Source organism: Rhinolophus sinicus, linkage group LG14 (assembly GCF_036562045.2).
Source record: "Rhinolophus sinicus isolate RSC01 linkage group LG14, ASM3656204v1, whole genome shotgun sequence".
Classification (NCBI taxonomy): Eukaryota; Metazoa; Chordata; class Mammalia; order Chiroptera; family Rhinolophidae; genus Rhinolophus; species Rhinolophus sinicus.
Genome location: NC_133763.1, coordinates 50,690,949 through 50,710,774, shown reverse-complemented (window position 1 = coordinate 50,710,774; position 19,826 = coordinate 50,690,949). Strand labels below are relative to the sequence as shown.

Sequence of the window (19,826 nt, the reverse complement as noted above, 5' to 3'; positions counted from 1 at the left end):
GCTCCTTTGCTTTCATACCACCTCCTGATTACTTAACCTCACTCTTGATTCTAACATTTAAACCCTGCCTCATTACTTCCTTTTAAAGCATGTTCTAGTTCATGAGTTTGGCTTTTCTTCTGACTGCATTTCATTCTTTCATCCTTCATTTAGTTCCATACGTCCACGTACTAGCCTAGTAATGTTCTTCATCCAACCTCTTCCCCGTCCTATGGGGAATCTCGCCTCCCCCAGCATCTTGTTTATCCTGTCTTCTTGATAAAGATTGGAAACAGGTAAGTTCCAAGGTCTTGAGGTAATGCAGATGAGAGATGATATAAGGGTGGGGACACCAGGTACAGGGAGAAAGGCCCACTTTGGTAGATCTTTGTCTGTGCTTACTATGGTGTACTTTCGGAAGCTACTAGCCAACGGTAAAACGAATTCAGGGCCTTTCCTCACATTTAGTATTTCCAGGACCCTCTCCCATTCTGTCTAATGTATTCTGATACAGAAACCCTACCATTTAACCCCAATAATGATCTCTTGTTGAAACTCTGTCTTCCATACTTCCCCCCCCCCCCCAATTCACCTCCTTATTTATTACCTGCTTCTTAGTTTCTTTGACTATTTTGGTAGACAATCCCTGTCTTCTCTTTTTCCCCTCAACCATGTTTTACTCTCTTTTGCCTGATAGTTTTCTTATATACAAGCTTTGTGGAAGTCTGATTTTTTTTCTCATGGCCTCAACTATCACTGTGGATGACTCCTAAGTCTGTACTCCTTCCCAGAACTCTCTTTGGGATTCCATTCCAGAGTTCCAGACTCTGCAGTGGCATCAGAACACAGGACTTCTTCTTCTCAAGCTGGTACTAACATGGGCTTTCAGGTTTCTTTTTAGCCCTTTTTTCCCTTCCCTTGTTTTTCAACTCTTCCTTGAAATGTTCCTTAGTCCATTTTGCTTTAGTTTTTATATCATCCTCACTTCTTTTAGCTTGATTAAAACTAACAAACTTAACTAACTCCAAATTGCCCCCTAGAGATGTTATTTCATTCCAAAAGCTTTCCCTCTCCCTGTTTTCCTCTTCACAAAATTTCCTTTCCAGGGAATTCAAAGGAAACAGCAAGGAGAAGGCAATGATTATTTTGTTTTCCTTTAAAGTAGTTAACATGCTAAATACTAAATATTTACATTTTAAACATAAGCCTATTTGAGGAGCTGTGTGTCTCTGTAGGGGGCAAGAGGGGTGGTGGTGGAGTAGTGAGGAGTCTATTGGTAAAACCTAAAGTCTCCAACCTGAGAAACTGGAAAAATAGCAAATACTGCGCTCTGAGAGGGGTTAGACTAATTCACCCACTTCCTTCCCCACATTATATGGACTGTCTTTGGGTATTTATCCTGATAATGGTGTAAGAGAATAAAAAGGACAGAATTTAATCAAGAGCTAAGAAACGTTAGGCTCTCAAGACAAAAATTTAAAAAATGATTCTTACCCTGCTCTTTTCTATCCCACATTGACAGACTTTTAAAAGCACATTTTATCTGAAGACTTTCATGGAAACCAACCAAAGGGAAATTAGAGAGGTACTGCAGTACCGTTTATATGCGAATCGATGTCTCATTTTCATTAGGCCAGTACTGTTTTTCCTCCAAGGTCTTATTGTTCATTACAGCAACAACTACCTCAATAACAATTTGTTTAAAGGTGCCTAACTTACATACTTCACACAACTGCTTTCAGTCCTTCGTGGTGGAAGTTAAAACACCGTCTTTATTCCGGCTTTGGTTTTGGACCAGAAGCCTGTCCCCAGCAGGGCAGTGTCACGAAGGCATGCTTTTTATGTGACGTGCACGTTGCTGTGCACCTTGGCGGTAAAAGCAGGAGCTGTGCGTGCTGAATTACCAGTATCGCAACTTGGGCACGTAAGAAGCATGCTTTCTTTCTGCCTGTAACACTAAAAACAGAAAAACAAAACCGAACCCCAAAACAAATCAAACAGGCATCAAAACCGCCCGAGTGCCTAGGGAAAGCGCGCCAACCACACAAAGAGAAGGAGGGGGGCTACTGGGATTCAAAATCATTTCTTCCGGACGAACACCCTCCTGGACCTATCGGAGTTAACTGCGCGCTTGGTCGTAGCCAATAGACACAGCGTTTCTGGTTCAGGTCCGCCCTCAAGACTGATAGACATTTGTGCAGTCCAATGGAATAGTGTGATGCTGAAGAATTAACCAATACATTCGGGAGGTGGGTGGAGTGTAGGCCAGGGGGTTGGCGGTGCCGTGTCATGGAGGCTCAGTCTCGGAGCAGCCATTGAAGGGGAAGGAACTGCGGGTGTGTGTGTGTGAGTGTGTGTGAGTGTGTGTGTGTGCGCGCGCGCGTGTGAGTGCGCGCGCGAGTGTGTAGACAAGGAGGTGGGGGCAGCCGAGTTACAGTCCCAACTCCTTGGACTCCATTTGCTATTCTCTTTCTCCCCCACACCTATCTGGTGGTGGTGGGCGTTTATATTTGCGTTTCTTTTCATTCATTTCCACACCTTTTACAATTTGAGGGTTGGGGGTAGCAGGAAAGGCAGGACAGGGTAAGGGAGGAGAGCAATAGCAGAAGAGCAGGAGGAGGACATGGAGATGAAGAAGAGGATTAACCTGGAGTTAAGGAACAGAGCCCCGGAGGAGGTGAGATGACTCAGCCCCCTCCCCTTCCCCTCCAGCTCTGTATTCGGGGAATCGGGTTTCGGGGGGTCCGGGAGGGTGTGTAGGGAGGGGTAATGAATCAACCCCAACCTGGGGTTAGGGTCGAGGGAAATATTTAATTTGAAGTTTTAAATCATTAAAATCTTTTACTTAAAATGGCGAAGGGTTCAAGTTTCTAGGGGCGTTTTTGTGTGTGCATGGGGGCTTAGTCCCTTTCGCCTCTCTTGGAGTCGGGCGTCCTGGCCTCGTGGGAGCGGGAAGCAGGGTGTTGGGGGGCCCTCCGCTTCCCAAGTTCCTCCTCCTGGGGGCGGGAGGCGTGGGCGCGACCCCCCGGTCCCACTCGCCCCTGCCGCAGCCATCGTTGCCTGAGAAGTTAGTCCAACTTTTCTCCAGTGCTGCTAACAACTCTTGTTTTTTTTCTGGGGGGGCGCCCCCGGCCTCAAGGCCCCTGGGCGTCGGGCGCGGGCTGGGGTCGCTCAGGGAGCCGGCGACCACCCGCTGCCGGCGGCGCCCACTCCCCCGGGAAGGGCGCGCGCCGACCGCCGCCAGGCGGAATCTGGGTCAGCGGCCGGCTGTCCGGCCGCGGGTAAGTTTTGGGACCCGTCGCAGTAATCGGAGGTGGGGAGGGGACTCGAGGCGTCATCCCCTTCGTCCCCCCGCGGGGTAACGAAATTCGGCGGGTCGTATCGTGTCGTGGTGGCCGCAACTCCGAATTTGATCCCTGGAAACGGTTTCACAGAACTCAACAAATGGGTCGTGGTAGTTGTGTGCTTTAAAGATGGGTTCGGCGAAACTAAATGATGCGCGCTCGCTGCTGTCGCTTTAGTTAAAGAGACGGGGTTGGGAGGGGCCACGTGAGGCGGGGTCGCGGTCGACTTTTCGGGGGTCGGGCGGGAGGCGTTTCCGCCTCCTTTCCGAGGGCGCCTCCCCTGCTTCACTCAGCCCTTCCCGTCCGGGGCGGAGGCGCCAGGGGAACGGCGGCTGGAGGGCGACCCCTATTTTCCTTGGGGAGTCCCCGCCCCGTGTGGGGTTTCCCGTCGGTCGGAGCGGCAGGTCGCCAGAGTGGGGCCGGTGACCAGCGAGGAACCTCACACTTCTAATCGCAGAGGCGAGCGCCTGGAGTCTTGCTAATTGCGGCCTCTGAGTTCAACCCCAGAATTGGCATATCAGGGATATAATTGTTTTCGACTGGGGTGGAGGCGGTGCCTGTGCATACCAGCAGAGAGGATGAGGAGTAGGGTCTGCCCAGGGAGCTGAGTGGGAACCCAAGATCTTTATGTACTTAAAAAAAAGTTTCCCAGAAATTGGCAGGAGCAGGCAGGAGGAAACAGTCGCTATCATACCAGAGAGAGCTTGAAGTTTTCTAGGGCCTACTCTTTAGGGGCTTCAGAAAGAACAAAACTGAAAAGGCTGTCTCTCAGAAGCACACATTTAGAATGCTTTTTTATGTCTTCGTTTGGAAAAGTGGATTCCCCCTGCCCCATTCTTTTACCCACCCCATCGTGGTATCTTCCTTGCCAGGTTTGGGGAGTGCCACGCGTTGCTTTTTTGCAGCCTCCCCTTCCTCCCCTGTGGTGTAATAACGGTCTCTTGTATTTGCATAGCTCTTTACAGTTTACAAAGAGCACTTTCCGTGTTTGTTATTCACTTTCCTCCTTGAGACAAACGTGTAAGGTGGATTGTATTGTTCTAGAATCCAAATTAATGGAGTCTCAGGGCCTGCAGTTATTTACTCAAGTGGAAGAACTGGTTTTCTGACACCAAATCTAGTGGCCCTCTCGCCTTCACTCAGCTAGACCAGGAGTCAGAAGACTTAAGAGTGGAGGCCCAGCTCTGCCACATACTGTGTGACACCAGGCAAGTCATTCTCATCCTCTGGGCCTCGGCTTCCTCATCTCCAAACAGATCATGATGCCATCTGTGCTCACTGAAGTCATTATGTCAAAGTCATTTTCAAACTGAGAATGTGGCATTCCTTGTTGCTAATTTTTAGCCCTGAAAATACTTCGAACATATTTTTGCATTGGGAATGGAGGGTCAGGGTCTCCTGCCCCTCTCTCAATTAAGTCCATTTAAGCCCACACCAGACAGTTTTGTTTTACAACTCTGACCTAATAGAGAGGATCCAGCCCTTCCCCACCAAGAATGGGGTGAAGTCCACAAAAATGCTACCAGGATGGCAGGGAGAAATAATAACATTTTGTCAAGGATGTGTTGTTCTGGGTGAACTGTGTGGCCTGATAGTAGAACAGTTAACATCTGAAAGCTGGGCTGTCTCAGAAGGAGCTTCTAACGTTTCTTCACGAAGGGTAACAAGAAAATTTTGAGTTATGGTGGCATTTATCAACCAAAGATAAGGGGGTTTAAACTAAAACAGTTTCCTTTCTTCTCCCTACTGTTTCAGGAAAGCTCCCTTGCATCCTTTCCCAGGAGCCCAGGTACTAAATAGGCCCTGATGTTGAGAATCCTTCTCATCAGGGGCAGAAACAAGTTTCACATGGGACCGTTTTCAAAGTTGTATTTTTTATGCATCAGTGATTTGAAGCTGGCATTAAACTTCTTAGTCCAAGTTTAAATTTAAAAGGTTAACTTATAACGATGACTTTAGACTATATTTCTTTTTTTTCTTTTTTTCTTTTTTATTGGGGAAGGGGAACAGGACTTTATTGGGGAACAGTATGTACTTCCAGGACTTTTTTCCCAGTCAAGTTGTCCTTTCAATCTTAGTTGTGGAGGGTTTTTGTTCAGCTTCAAGTTGTTGTCCTTCCAGTCTTAGTTGTGGAGGGTGCAGCTCAGCTCCAGGTCCAGTTGCCGTTGCTAGTTGCAGGGGGCAGAGCCCACCATCCCTTGCGGGACTCGAGGAATTGAACTGGCAACCTTGTGGTTGAGAGCCCACTGGCCCATGTGGGAATCGAACCGGCAGCCTTCGGAGTTAGGAGCACAGAGCTCTAACCGCCTGAGCCACTGGGCCGGCCCTAGACTATATTTCAATTTGGGGGGAGAACGAAAAGGATATGTGTAAGGGGATTGGCCGTTTTAATATTCACATTTCCAGAGTGTCAGGACCCAGGTCTTTTGCTGAACAGACTGCAAACTAAAGAATCATTTATGTTCTCTCTTACAGGTGACAGAGTTAGTCCTTGATAATTGCTTGTGTGTCAATGGGGAAATTGAGGGCCTGAATGATACTTTCAAAAAACTAGAGTTTCTGAGTATGGCTAATGTGGAACTCAGTTCACTGGCCCGGCTGCCCAGCTTAAATAAACTTCGAAAGGTAAGTTGACAATAGGGCAGGAATGCATTATGAGTTCGATGCAAAGGCTATTTCTAGTTTTTGGCCAAATGGAATGACCGTCCTGCTTTTTAATTAGGAGGTTCTCAGATTCTAAAGTTAAGTAAAAGGGTTATGTAGGATTTTGGAATCAGCTCTAATAGTGCTTTTAGAAATTTAAATTTAATAATGAAATTGCTGTATGGCATGAATTTGGATTTAACAGCTACTAAATGTTTTTCTCTAAAACATAAAATCCAACTGTTACACAACTGGAACCAAATCTGGGTGAAGAGCCCATTATACAGACAGTCCCTGACTTACGATGGTTTGCTTTATGATTTTTTCCACTTTGCAATGGTGGGAAGCCCTATGCATTCAGTAGAAACTGTACTTTGAATTTTGATCTGTTCCCGGGCTAGCGATATGTGGTACGATACTCTCTCATGACGCTGGGCAGTGGCATTGAGCCACAGCTCCCAGTTGGCCACGAGATCACGAGGGTAAACAACGGATACTCTGCAGTACATTCATTGTGTCACATGATTTTGCCCAACTAGGCTAATGCAAGTGTTCTGAGCACATTTATGGTGGGCAAGGCTAAGCTGTGATGTTTGGTAGCTTAGTTGTATTAAATGCATTTTCAACCTATAGTATCTTCAACTTACGATGAGTTTATTGAGAGGTAACCCCGTTATAAGTCAAGGATTATTTGTATAGGGGTTCTAATATATTATTTGGCGGTAGTAGATGGAACTTGGAAATGAATAGCTTAAGACGGTCTCTTAAAGCTAGAGAGAATGACAGTTATTTTGCTTCTTCAAATTGATAATACGTACTCTAAAATCTTTGATCTGTCCTAAATCTTCACCATTTTTTGTTTTCTCATGTTGAATATATAGTTGGAACTTAGTGACAATATAATTTCTGGAGGCTTGGAAGTCCTGGCAGAAAAATGTCCAAATCTTACCTACCTCAACTTGAGTGGAAACAAAATCAAAGATCTCAGTACAGTAGAAGCTCTGGTAAGTGGGAAGGTTTGTCTCTGGACTTGCTTTTTTTGATCGACTTCTGTGAGATTTTCTGGTGATTTATCCTATCGATTTCTATTTCACTTTTTTGAAACTTCTGAATTTTTTACATGTTGTGATCTAGATGGTTATTGCTTTTCCTTTGGGGTAAAACATTCAGATAAAATTTTAAACTGGTGCGAAATTTATTTTATCTCAACTTCAGGGATCGAATAGCTGGTTTGAAAATTTCTAGTATTTTCTTAAATTCTATTCTTTTCCCTTCTTCATTTCTTTTCTTTTTCTTTCTTTCTTTTTTTTTGTTGAGTTATTTCATTATTTGCTCCTTTGTTTCCTAGCATGAGGGAAGGAAAAGGAGAGGAAATAAAATTCTGAAAATTGTTGCTCTGATTTTTAAAAAGCTTGGGAAGAGGTTGAAATGGTTGAAAGTAAGCTTGACTGTGGGTTTAAACTGAATATGTTATTGTTCGTGCCTATTTGTGCACAGATTCCGTCAATAAAATCTATTGAGTGCCTGCTATAAGTAAGGCACTCACCCAGGTGCTAGAGACACAGCAGTGAATGAAACGAAGTCCCTACTCTCGTTGAGTTCCCACACCAGCACCTGGTTAGGAGAATGGCTGTGCTTGATAATAACTCTTCATTCTAAAATTCTGAAAATCCAAAAATCATCCTCTTGATTTTAAGTATATATATTCTGGTTTGTGAATTAAAAAGAAATAACATGATATTTTAAATCTTGAGTGTAAGTTTTAACTTTTGACTTTTCCAGCAAAATCTTAAAAATTTGAAAAGTCTTGACTTGTTTAACTGTGAGATCACAAACCTGGAAGATTATAGAGAGAGTATTTTTGAACTGCTGCAGCAAATCACATACTTAGATGGATTTGATCAGGAGGATAATGAAGCACCAGACTCGGAAGAGGATGATGATGAAGGTAATCGTTCTTAATACTCCTAAATGTGTCAAAATTATAGCCTACACTCCAGCCATGCAAATTAGATTGGGAATGGATATGTAGGTGTAGGGAAAAAAAAGATGTAAGATAAGAAACATTTAAAAACCCACAGCCCTAGTCCTGTATTTCTTGTTTCAGACTTTTTATAGCTTTGGAGGAATTTAATAATTATTATATCAAGCTCCATGAAATTTTATATCTGTATAAACTTGTGTAACCACCACTTAGTAAAAGTGGCAACTTTATTTTCTGGGTTTTTTTTTTTTGCAGCTTTTAAAATAGTACTTTAAAAGAACCTTTCATCACAGTATTATCTATAATAGCCACAAAGTAGAAACAACCCAAATGTCCATTAATTGATGAATGGATAAACAAAGTGTTATATATTCATACAATGGGATATTTAGCCATAAAAATGAATGAAGTACTGGTACATGCTATAATATGAGTGAACCTTGAAAACATACTACTATGTTGAAAGAAGCCAGTCACAAAAGGCTATATATTGTATGATTCCATTTACATGAAATGTCCAGAGTAGGCAAATTCAGAGACAGAACGTAGATTAGTGGTTGCCAGGGCTGGGGGAGAGGAGAATGGTGACTGCTGTTGGATTTGAGGTTTCTTTGGGAGGTGATGGAAATGTTCTAGAATTAGGTGGTGAATATATAATACATTTTTGGATAAATGGGTGATTAACAGATCAGATGACAAAATAACTATTATTAGTAATGGGACACTTTGTTATTATTTGATGGATAAACAATGTTATAAAGTGATGGAATGATGGACAACATTGTGTCCGCAAAGTAAAACAAACTTTAGTGCATGAATGTTTTGATGAAAATCTATATGTTGGAAAAATTTCACTATTTAGAAACCATATTTCTCAAATTGTAAATATGCATGTTACAAAAGGGACATCTTTAAAGATAAAAAAATCATGAGATACTTCCCACCCATTGACTTAAGAGTTTGAAATGACTGGGGCAAAGGTTAAAAAGATCAACATATTATTGAGAAACATTTCCCCAGCCATTAGCTCTTCTTTTAAAATATTTTTAAAGATGGAGATGAAGATGATGAAGATGAAGACGAAGATGAAGCTGGTCCACCTGAAGGATATGAGGAAGAGGAGGACGAGGACGAGGAAGATGAGGACGAGGATGAAGATGAAGCAGGCTCAGAACTGGGAGAGGGAGAAGAGGAAGTGGGCCTCTCATACTTAATGAAAGAAGAAATTCAGGTGAACAGACCCTTCTTACGTGCACTGAAAATTAATTACTAAGGCATAGGGCTAAGTATCACGAAAAGTAAGTTGTGTAGAAATCTGAGTTATTTCTAATGGGGTACATGTGTCGGTGTCTTTTCCCCTCTCTGTCCCCCAGTTCATACTATATCCAAACACTCGTAAATATCTACTGATTTGACTTCCCAAATCTCTTTCAAATCCATTCTGCCCTCAGGCATAGTATGGTAGAAACATACTACAAATGTTTCAGAGCCTCCTTTTCTGCATTTGTAACACTGAGATTATACCAACCTCATAGAATTGTTTTAAGGATTTAACAATAATATATGTAAGTAGTTGCTGGCACATAGTAGGCACTCAGGAAAACGTTCCTTTCCCCTGATTCTTTCTTGCTTGTGCTTCTGTAGTAGCTTTCTAAGTGTTCTCTCTGAATACGGCCTCACCACTGAGGTGTATCCTTCCACTGAGGTGTATCCTTTGAAGGTGCAGGCGAAGTCTGAATGCAAATGTGAGCCTATCCCTGGCCTGCTTAACCCTGGAATGCTTCCCTGTTGCCACCAAGACCCTTCATTATCTAGCCTCCTCCCTTCTCTGGTTTATCTCCCTCAACACAGGATTAAATCATCCCACGAAGTTATTTCTTCTTGCCTCCTGTCTGTATATAATATGAGTATTCTGTTAATACAGAGTAAATAACATATAATACATTGTTTATCTGAAACGACTTTGTACCCATGTCCTGTGATAACTTTCTCATTTCTGAGGTAAACATAAATACAGTAAAGCATGTAAAGTGCACTGATTTTATGTACAAGTCCATGAAATTTTATATCTTTGTATACTTGTGTAACCACCACCCAAATCGTGCCTCATGAACTTTTCTGTTTAAAAAGTCAACTCTGGAGTTGCCTCATTTGAAGCTTCCTGTAATTTTCATAGACAATCACTCCTTTCTCTATTACCTTTGACCTTTGATTAGGCTTCTATTACGTGTAGCCACTTTTATAAAAACTTGGTTATTTGGCCACTTTCTACTAGATGGTGAGCTCCTTAAGGGAGGGCCATTCATCTTTGTACCTCGGCCTCTAGCACATTGACGGGACAGACTCATGGGAAATGGCAGTGGATGTGAACACATGATTTTTAGCTCCTGGGAGTTTAGATAAGTTATTTTCTCCTAATGTTCAACTATTGAGTTTTGTTTTCATAATTCGTAATTTAAAATAATTTTTATTATTAAAAATAACATCTTATTTAGACTAGAAATTATTAGTATTCTCATTTGTTTTCTTAATGCCTTTTACATTGGCTAGATAGATGATATCATTGATTTAATGATATATTTGCTCTGATACCATTTTAAATATAAAACTAGTGTGGGAAAAAGTAGAACTCAAACTTGTTTGGGGCCATAGTGAATTAGGAGCTGTACCATAAAGAAGAATAGAACTTTAAGGATTTTAAGTATTCATGGGACTTATGTTATTTTACCTTTGGCTTTTTATTTTCTCTGCCAATAGTAATTCGTCTTAAGTCTAAGTATTAAGTAATTTAAAAATGACCTTCATCTAACGGCAAATGTTTATGTTTATCACTCCATTGAATATTGGGAATTATTAACTGAAAATGGCATGGTCCAGTATGAGCAGAAACCTTTGAGATAATACATACATTAAGTCAGTGTGCAACCCCGGTGGCGGGGACCACAAGTTGTTTTCGGTCATGATGAGATAATTTGGATGTTTAAAATGAAGTCTTGTTTTTAGAAACTAAGAGCCAGCAGAAGCTTCAGAGACTATTGAGATTTAAAAAGAAATGAGAAGGAAACAGAAATGGCATTTGATTAGCTATTTTTTGTTTGAGTGTTATTTGTGTTTCAGCTGCTCTTTAGAGGTAAGGCGTTAATATGTATAAAGAAGGACTTTATGTCAGTGTAGTATATATTTCATGAAAAATAGGGAATAGAAGATTTGGGAATTATGGTGCTCTTGTACTATTCATAGTACAAATGAGAAAACATTTTAGTTCTCACTAATTAGGGAAAGACTGAAGTCTTTACAGAGCAAGTCTCTGGTGGTCTAATAGATGCTATTAAAAAACAAAAAAAACAAAAAAGGCTTAAAAACATGAGCCAATTAATCTAATCATATTTTGTTTAAAACAAATCCAGAGAAGTAATTAGCTTTTCAGACTTGAGTTTTTCTAAATTATCAAGGAATAAATGTGATTAGTATCTCAAGTGTTTTTAAAAAGATTATAAATATTTAAATATCTTCATTTATCATTCTTTGCAGATTCAAGATGTTTAAAATGACCTCTCTCTCTCTCTCTCTCTCTCTCTCTCTCTCTCTCTGTCTCTGTCTCCCACCCTCCCTCCCTCTGTCCCTCCCTCCCTCTCTCTTCCTTTCTGCTGTCTCCTCTACTCCTCTTTCTTCCTCTCTTTTCTTTAGGTTAAGCCTGCGGGTTCTCCTGATTTTTATTGTGGTTCCTTTCTGTACCATTTATACCCCATCTATTCCTGTTCCCTGTAGCTTGGTGGTATTCTGGTAATGAAACACTTTACAGTGTTTGCTGTTAGCTAAATACTGGAAAATTAGGTTCAGTTTAGTATTTCTAGACACAAATGGGGCTGTGGATACTGTGAAAAGGGTGGGTTGTCCAAGTTTCCCCTAACTACCTAGCAGTTCTTGACATTTGCCAATTAAAGTATTTTTAAGGAGCAATAAACTCTGAGGGGTTAAAGGGGAGACCCTAGATTGGTTCCATGTTTTCCAACATATAGTAGAACTCAACTGTTTGGAACATATCCAGGAAAAAGGCAATAAGTGTAAAAGGCCTCTGAGTAACCAAAATATAAGTAACAAAAGACATTTTCTTTGTAGGAGAGTGTTCAAGCTGTTATTCTAAACCTGTTTTCTCTTATATTCAATCCTCTGATAAGCTTGTTGATCTATTTTCTGAATCCACAGCAGATTAAAATTGAAATAGTAACTGACTGCAAAAGACAAGGCATGAAAACTAGGAAAAGATACAACTCAAAGTAGAGTCCAGGGTCCTTTTAAAAAGGGGAAAAAAATCATCCTACATATATTAATAGGCTTTGAGGGCGCTGACAGATACTAATTAGTATGGTGTTTGTGATCAAAATGGTGACTATGATAATTCAAGAAGAAGGTTTGTTAGGTTTAGTGGAAAATGGTAGAGAAGTGGGCAGTGTACTTTAGCAAGAAATTTGTATCCCAATTGGCTAAAGTTAAAAAAATGGTGTTGATATGTCAAGGCAATGTTTAAACCTTAGCTGTCCAGAACAACTCATTCCACAAGAGTTGTAGATCAAGTTTATTGTGATTTTAATTGACATTTGCTATTTCGATGTGTAGATTTTTTTAGATATAGAAGGAATTTATAGATCTTTCTAGATGAATACTTTCTTTTATTGATTGGAAAACTGAGGTCCAGAGAGATTAGGTGACTTATTCAACACATAACTGTGTTGGGTCCAGGATTCAGGTAATTCCTACCATAATGTATAAAATCGAAGATGCTGTCTTTGAAATATTCAAAAGTTATTCTGTCCATTATAATAGCCACTAGGCACTTTTGTCTGTTTAAACTAATTAAATAAAATTAAAAATTTCTTATAAAAAGTTTCTCATTTGCACTGGTCACATTTCAAGTGCTCAGTAGCCACATGTGACTAGTGGTTACTGGGTTGGACCACAACACAGATATTAAACATTTCTATTGAGGGTTTTTCAACATTGCTGGTCTAAAATATTATTTTCATAAAGATACTAGATTTAATTGGGTTTTTTAAAAGGACATATATAAGTCAGGCAGAGTTTATCAGAATACAGAATAATCATAGTTTTTTTTTCCTCTTGTTGGGCTGTATTATTGTCAAACGGAAAAATCTGTGTCTTGGCTTATTTATTCTCAAACTGAATATTTGGATTTCAAGGATGAAGAAGATGATGATGACTATGTTGAAGAAGGGGAGGAAGAAGAAGAAGAAGAGGGTGAGTTGTATTAGCCATAAAAATAAAGAGTAATATTCTCAGGGTATTCATTAATTCATTAATTCCATTAAGAAAAAAGCATAACATTTATTTTCAAAACAGAAATGAAGAGATAATGGATCTTTGAGCTCAATTTATTATTTTTTTAGTGTCTTTCATTTTAGAGAGGGTGAAGCCTTCTCTATAAGAGAACAGTTGAACTCCAGATAAGCCCTTTTTAGATTTGCTCTCTGGTATTCTTTGCTTAGGTCTTTCAACATAAATTAAAAAATTCAGGGGTGGCCGGTTAGCTCAGTTGGTTAGAGCGCGGTGCTTGTAACACCAGGGTTGCAGGTTGGATCCCCACACAGGCCAGTGTGAGCTGCGCCCTCCACAACTAGATTGAAACAACTATTTGACTTGGAGCTGGCGTGTGCTGGAAAAACACACTTAAATAAAAGTTTAAAAAAAAAAATTCATTAATTCCGTTAATGTCAAGCCCTTAGTTTCTGGATCTGTACTTCATGATTTGGCCACAAGGGTGCGTAGCAAGCTGTGCTGAAATTGAAAGAAATTCAGAAAGGAAACTAACAATTTCCTTATGTCATTAACTTTTCACTAAGATAGTTACAAAACTTTGTAACTTCACAAATACTCATTTAAAATTAAGTATTGTACACTTTTTCTTTCACTCATTCAGAAGAAGAAGGTCTTCGAGGGGAAAAGAGGAAACGAGATGCTGAAGATGATGGAGAGGAAGAAGATGACTAGATCATTCTAAGACCATATTCCCTATTTCCTGGGTGTGCAATAGAGTGATCACATCTTCTTTGTTTCTTCATGTACGATAGCTGTCCCTACAGAAGATAACGTAACTTTTTATAGGAAAAGTGTGGTTTTACTATTTTTGCCTTATCATTCCAAATAAGATTTACTAGTCTGTTAATGATCATATTGTATGTAGAGAAAAATTTTCATTGACCCCCCCCATTGTGAAATTCCCTAGCAGTTTATTTAGAATCTTAATTTTTCTAATACAAGCTCAGTGTATTAGTCATTTTAGCCCATAATTAAAACATGATTGCTTTTACACAGGCATAGTATAGTGCATTTCATTCATAAGGTTTTAAAGTTATTTATGAATTAACTGAAATCACAGTCAGCTGGAATATGAAATGAAAGTAGTCTCTTGAATAATAAGTTTGTTATGTTTTTAGCAGTCATCCAGAGATCTTTAATTTGAAGGCAATGACTTTTTTTTGGCTAAGGGTTTATGTGACAAACATGAGTAACTTGGAAAGTAGAGCAGAAAGGTAAGGGTTCTATTCAAAAACAATTCAAGGCTTTCGAGGAAGCTTCTGAAAACCTAAGCCGGGTGATTAAGATTTTATTTTTGAAGGAAAAATTGGTTATAATAAGTTTAGAGACATGCAGGTGAGCCCTTTGTTCTTCAAGCTGAAGATGTCGACATGCTAACGGTTGTTGTGTATTTTTGTGTGTGCATTTTTTGTTTTCCTCTCAGCAATCCCTTTACGATCACCTTCCTTTCCCGTTTCACTCTCCTCCCTTTATCTCAAAAAAAAGTTAGGAAACTTATGGGCACCCGGGAAAACCTTTAGTCTTATACCTCAACCACCTTTTCAGACCTGTCTCAGTTTTAAACAAGCTAAGTGAAAGAAACTGAGTATTTTCTGAGATACGAATAATGTTATCAATACAGTTTTATGCAACAGACTCTTTTTACTGTAACTCTTTCTTGGTTGACAAGATGTACAGACTGTGTTAGTAGGGTGAAGAAAGAAAAGAAGCAGAGGGTCTTTTGGAAGCAACAATAGTGTTCCTCAAAAGTTGGAACAATTGCCTGTTGATAATTAATGAGACATTCAAAGTCAAAATTTTAAGTTAGCTTCTCAAATGATTTAGATACCACTCTGTAAAATATTTCTAATTTTTCTGAATAGAGTCTTTAACTCTTCTTTCTGTAGTCTTAAAGCAGATATAGCATTTGATTGGAATATTTATATTGGGCAGTTGGAAAAATATTTGAAACTAAATCCATATTAAAATTAAGATTTGTTTTCAAGTGGATATCCATTAAAAATAGAAAAATATTTGGGATAAGTGTGAGTGTGTGTTTCCTTATATGGCTACTAAATATAATATGAGTAGACAAGTGCATCTCACTTTTTGTTGTGGAGGCTCCATGTTCAAGGCAATTGCTTTTTTAATCTTGGCTCTAAATTTTTTCCCCCACTTTGGAATATTTGTAAATTTCTTAAATTAGTGTCAGCAAATTAATTGAAGTTACATTTCCACATTGGGGCACATTTAAATTACTGAGTGTAGTACTCCTTTTTTAGTTTGAAATGTGTGACTTGGGATTTTAAAGTAAAAATTAGAAAGTTATTTGTGTATAAACTAAAAATAATTACACAATTGACTGAAATAAAACTCTTGGGATAAGTTTGGTGGGGGGATTGGAATCTGCAAATGGCTAACATTTTATTCCTTTTTAACAATTGAAATGTCCTGTTTTAGTCCCGAAGAATTCTCATCGCATAGTATGCCAGATTATAAAATACTTATTTTTAAAATTTAATCTGTATGTTGACTTTCTTATCAATCATCTTATTGTGCAATCAAAATTAGAGTTCTTTGGTTTGAAAACAACATTTAGAGCCTCCAAATAACTTTTTAAGACTTATTTAGCTTTGTGGGTGGTATTTTCATGCAAATAAGTAAGGGTGGGTTGGGTTTTATATTTTGTAGAAGTTTTTGGTCCTATTTTAATGCTCTTTGTATGGCAGTATGTATATAGTGTGTTAAATTCCTTAAAACTCTCCTTTAAAAACTTTGAAGTTAATACTTTTGTGCAACTGTGTTTTGAATAAAGCCATGACAGTGTTAAAAACAAACAAAAAAAATGCAGTACTCCTGATTATTCTTTTATTGTTTCTGACTGTTCCCTGTTTTTTCTGTGACTGCTGTAACTTAAAGTTTTTGAAACCGAATTGCTTCAAATAAATTGAAGATTTGTTGTTAATGATTAGTTTCAGTGTTTGACATTCACTTTTGAACACTATTGGGGGCTTTGAAGGTCTTTTTAAAAACAAACAGCTTGAAGTTAACTCACTTAAACACTTGGATGTTACATGAGGCATTACAATTTAAAAGTTTAACTCATCGGTCTATTTAACTTTTTCCAACAAGCAGAAAAAGTACTGGATTCCCTTAATTTTCCTTCTGTTTATCTTCAGAATACTTAGATAATGTAAATACAAACATACATAATTCTTGCATGTTTACCTTGAGTAAATCAAACCTGAACTAAACAGTGGTTTTTTCCTGCTCTCTTGATTTTGCTGTGATAAGTGATTTTTAAAAATGTTTCATTTGTAGACAACTCTGGAATGTATTTTATCAAGTCAAGGCACACGTATATTAAGTAATGTTTTTGTGGTTGCTTTACAGTTTAATGAAAAGGTATTTTAATCATGGAACCGCTTCCTGAGAGATGGAAAATATTGAAATATATTTCAACTACAAGAATTGTTTATTGAAATTAGTAGGTTATTTTTTTGTTTGACATCTTTAAAAAATTCAAAGCCTTTCCCCTCTTGGTTAAAGAAAATAGTAGAACTACACTAAAAGTTTTTGGTGGAGGTGTTAACGAAGCAATTCTGTGAAAGAGTAATTCAAAACACTTTTAAGGAAGTATTGTTTATTCCTTGTTCTATATTTTTAAGAGAGGCTTTGGAACATACGACATTTCTTCTTCCAGTTGCTGAAAATTTCCCCTGTTGTTCCTGGACTGGATGCAATGATATTCTGCAGCTGTTGCTTAATAATAGCATTCTACTACTGCATTCCTTTTTCATGTATTAAACAGCCTAAGATTTGAGATCCTGGCTTGGGTAACTTGGCCCCAGGCAGCTACTTGTGGTAGTAGTCTATTGGACAACCCTAACTTGAAGGAGAACAGGTTATACCACAAGATGGAATTACAAAATGAGTTGAAATCCAGGAGAATCTTTAAAAAGATTTTATATACTGGTGAAATACTTTTATTTCATGCAAATCTAGCCACTTTTTGGGCTGGTAAGACTCTGAAGCAGGGTTACTCCAGAATTCATTCTGATTAAGAAAGGATCAGAAGCAAGTATGACTTTTTCCGTTACATGAATATTTACAAATGATTTAAATTCTTGTTAAGGTATCATTTAGCCCTGGTTACTTACGAAATGGACACATCCATTGACTTTACTGGTCAATACTGACATAGGCCATTAAAGAGGCACACAACGCTGGTGAAACAACCTATTCTAGCCATTTAAGAAGTTATTTTGACACTGTAAATGCTTCCCCATTTCTCTGATTCTCCTATAAATACCCAGATTGCACCGTCTTGCAGATGAAGGCCGTGATCTGTGCCCTCCACTTTAGTTGTGACTTTTCTTGGACAGACTCACTCCACAGCCCCAGAATTAGCTCACAAAGGCTACTGGGTTTCTCCATTTGGAAGCATTTTCTCCCAGAGTCCTCTTGGCACCTAGAAGCCAGCAGCAGCGTGCTCAGTGGAGCTGAATGTCACTTATATAGTCAGCTGTGACTGAGGAATACTGGGATTAGTAGAAGAATCTATAACTGTAATGGAAGGAACTGCAATTGAAGCAACTAAAGTTAACAAATGACAGCAGCACCAGAGGAAACGAATCCCCAAGGAAAGCGGCAATTAACCATCACAGCGCAACTCGGGCAGAGAAGGCAGTGCAAGTCCAGTGCTTTTAGCTATGCACACACCTGCCTCTGGTTTTCTGAGAACATTGAGTTTAACAAACTCATTTCTGAAATGTGGAGGATTTAGAGTGGTAGGAAATAATTGAGCAGGATTTCTGAATAGGATTCCAGGTGAGGGGGCTTATTTTATTTTACTTTTTTACCAAGCGATCTATATTGGGATATGTGGAGGAAATTTTCCTTTTTTTTAAAAAAATTGTTTTGACGTATTTGGCATTTTATCTTTTTGCACTATTGTTTGCAATACAGGTTCCTACAGGTTCCGGGGCTGTAGGTGTCAGTACGTGAAGGATTAGAATTCTAGAATTAAGCCTCACCATTTTGCTTTTTTACCCCATTCCTTTCTCACTTCAGGAACTCCAGGCCTTAAGGTTGAGTTTCTCTAACGCCTTTCCCCACCCCCGTCACCGCTGCTCTGGGGCGAACCAACCACATCGGGCAGGTAATCTTATCCTAGTATCACTACTTCAGATTCTTGATAGGCTTGAATAAACAGATCGGGAAATTTTACTTAAGTGCTTAAGTTGTGGCAAAGTGCTCTTCTGGGCCACGTATTGTGAGGTCAATAATGTGTCGCAGTGCTACATTTTTACTTTAATTTCCCGAAATCCTCAAGCCCTGAGACACAAAGCAGGTTTTCTTTCTTTAGGGTACTATTTTTACCACGCCGCGCTCCAGCCATTCTGGAGTCTCCAGCAGTAGAAACAGGATTTGAGAGTTTTAGGAGGAGAGCAACGGGCCTTCAAACGGGAGAAATGACACTTTAGCTATGCACAGCGTCACTTTAGCGTGTGCCCCTCATTTTGTAATCATCTGTGTGACCTTGGCCAAATTGTTCGGCTTCTCTAAGACTGTTTGCTCTCTCCGCCATTTAGACCGGAAGTCCCCTCGTGATTCGGGGACAGACATACGGCAAAAAGTTCTGCCAAAGCAGAGTCTTCGATTCAAGAGCGGAATCGAAACGCAAGGCGATTAAAAAGAGGTCAAGCCAGCGGAGGAACGCGGGCTCCCGAAATCGCTCTGTAGGGGCGCTTGCCGCAGCGCCTCCAATTGAGCTAGAAAAGCTGCAATCCCGGTCACGTGCTCTCGCCCCACCCTCCCCGAGATAAGCAAGGGCGGGCGCGCGGCCGCAACGCTCAGTCCTCGAGCCGCGCATGCGCGGGCCGAGGAGCGCCCGCTCTGCGGGAGGTGCGCTCGGTTCCCCGCAGGCTTCTTCCCTCCTGCGGGGTTCACCCTGCCAATGCGCACTCTAACTCGCCTGTCAGGGCCCTGGTACCTTCCTTTCCTTCATTCACTTACACATTTTACAATCCTCGCTTAACGACTTGCAGAGCTTCTGTTTCCTTTCTAATTTAATTCCAAATATTCAATTATTCTTAGCCCCACACTCACGAATACCGTCCAATTTAGCAACTAACTGTGAGCCGTGGTGTATTTTGTACCTTTTCAAGTTCTGTGGAAATGGTATTGGCCTGAGGCCACTTTGCACACCCGCCCACATTTAAAATGATAAAGAGCTTTAACGTCTGTAGGGTCTTTTTCTTCTTTCTCCTGGAAAGAAAGACTGGTTCCATAGGAGAAATCTTGTAAAGGTCAACTTGCAGGCTTAGGACTTTTTTTCTTTTTTCAGTTAGGGCAACTGAGCTGTAGTTTGTTGGAAGCGTCTCAAACTATTGAAGAAAAACTGTCATCAAATTATACATTTTATACTTTTTAGAGAATATTTGCTTCGGTTTGTCTTGTACACCAGAAAGGTTTCTTTGGAGTTATTGAAGGTGGAGAAGACAATTGAATTCTTGTGTACACAATTTTTAGAACAATATTAAGGGATGGGTTCATGATGC

At 39.8% G+C, this 19,826-nt stretch overlaps 1 protein-coding gene across 7 annotated transcripts in view; it reads left to right on the top strand.

Moving 5' to 3' along the window:
• ANP32E (acidic nuclear phosphoprotein 32 family member E) overlaps positions 1-16,228 on the top strand; it is a 30,018-nt gene extending 13,790 nt beyond the window's left edge. Inside the window, exons 1-7 of one of the 7 annotated variants that reach the window (XM_074318852.1) lie at positions 1,591-1,611; positions 5,799-5,948; positions 6,848-6,970; positions 7,749-7,914; positions 9,003-9,181; positions 13,149-13,206; positions 13,886-16,228. In XM_074318852.1, coding sequence (XP_074174953.1) covers positions 5,889-5,948; positions 6,848-6,970; positions 7,749-7,914; positions 9,003-9,181; positions 13,149-13,206; positions 13,886-13,956 — 657 coding nt within the window. In that variant the 5' untranslated portion in view covers positions 1,591-1,611; positions 5,799-5,888 and the 3' untranslated portion in view covers positions 13,957-16,228. Of the gene's footprint in view, positions 1-1,590; positions 1,612-2,252; positions 2,657-2,984; positions 3,261-4,372; positions 4,532-5,798; positions 5,949-6,847; positions 6,971-7,748; positions 7,915-9,002; positions 9,182-13,148; positions 13,207-13,885 lie in introns of those variants that run through there. The other 6 variants (XM_074318851.1, XM_019739925.2, XM_019739927.2 and 3 more) reach the window with 6 other exon arrangements.
• Positions 16,229-19,826: the final 3,598 nt, after the last annotated feature.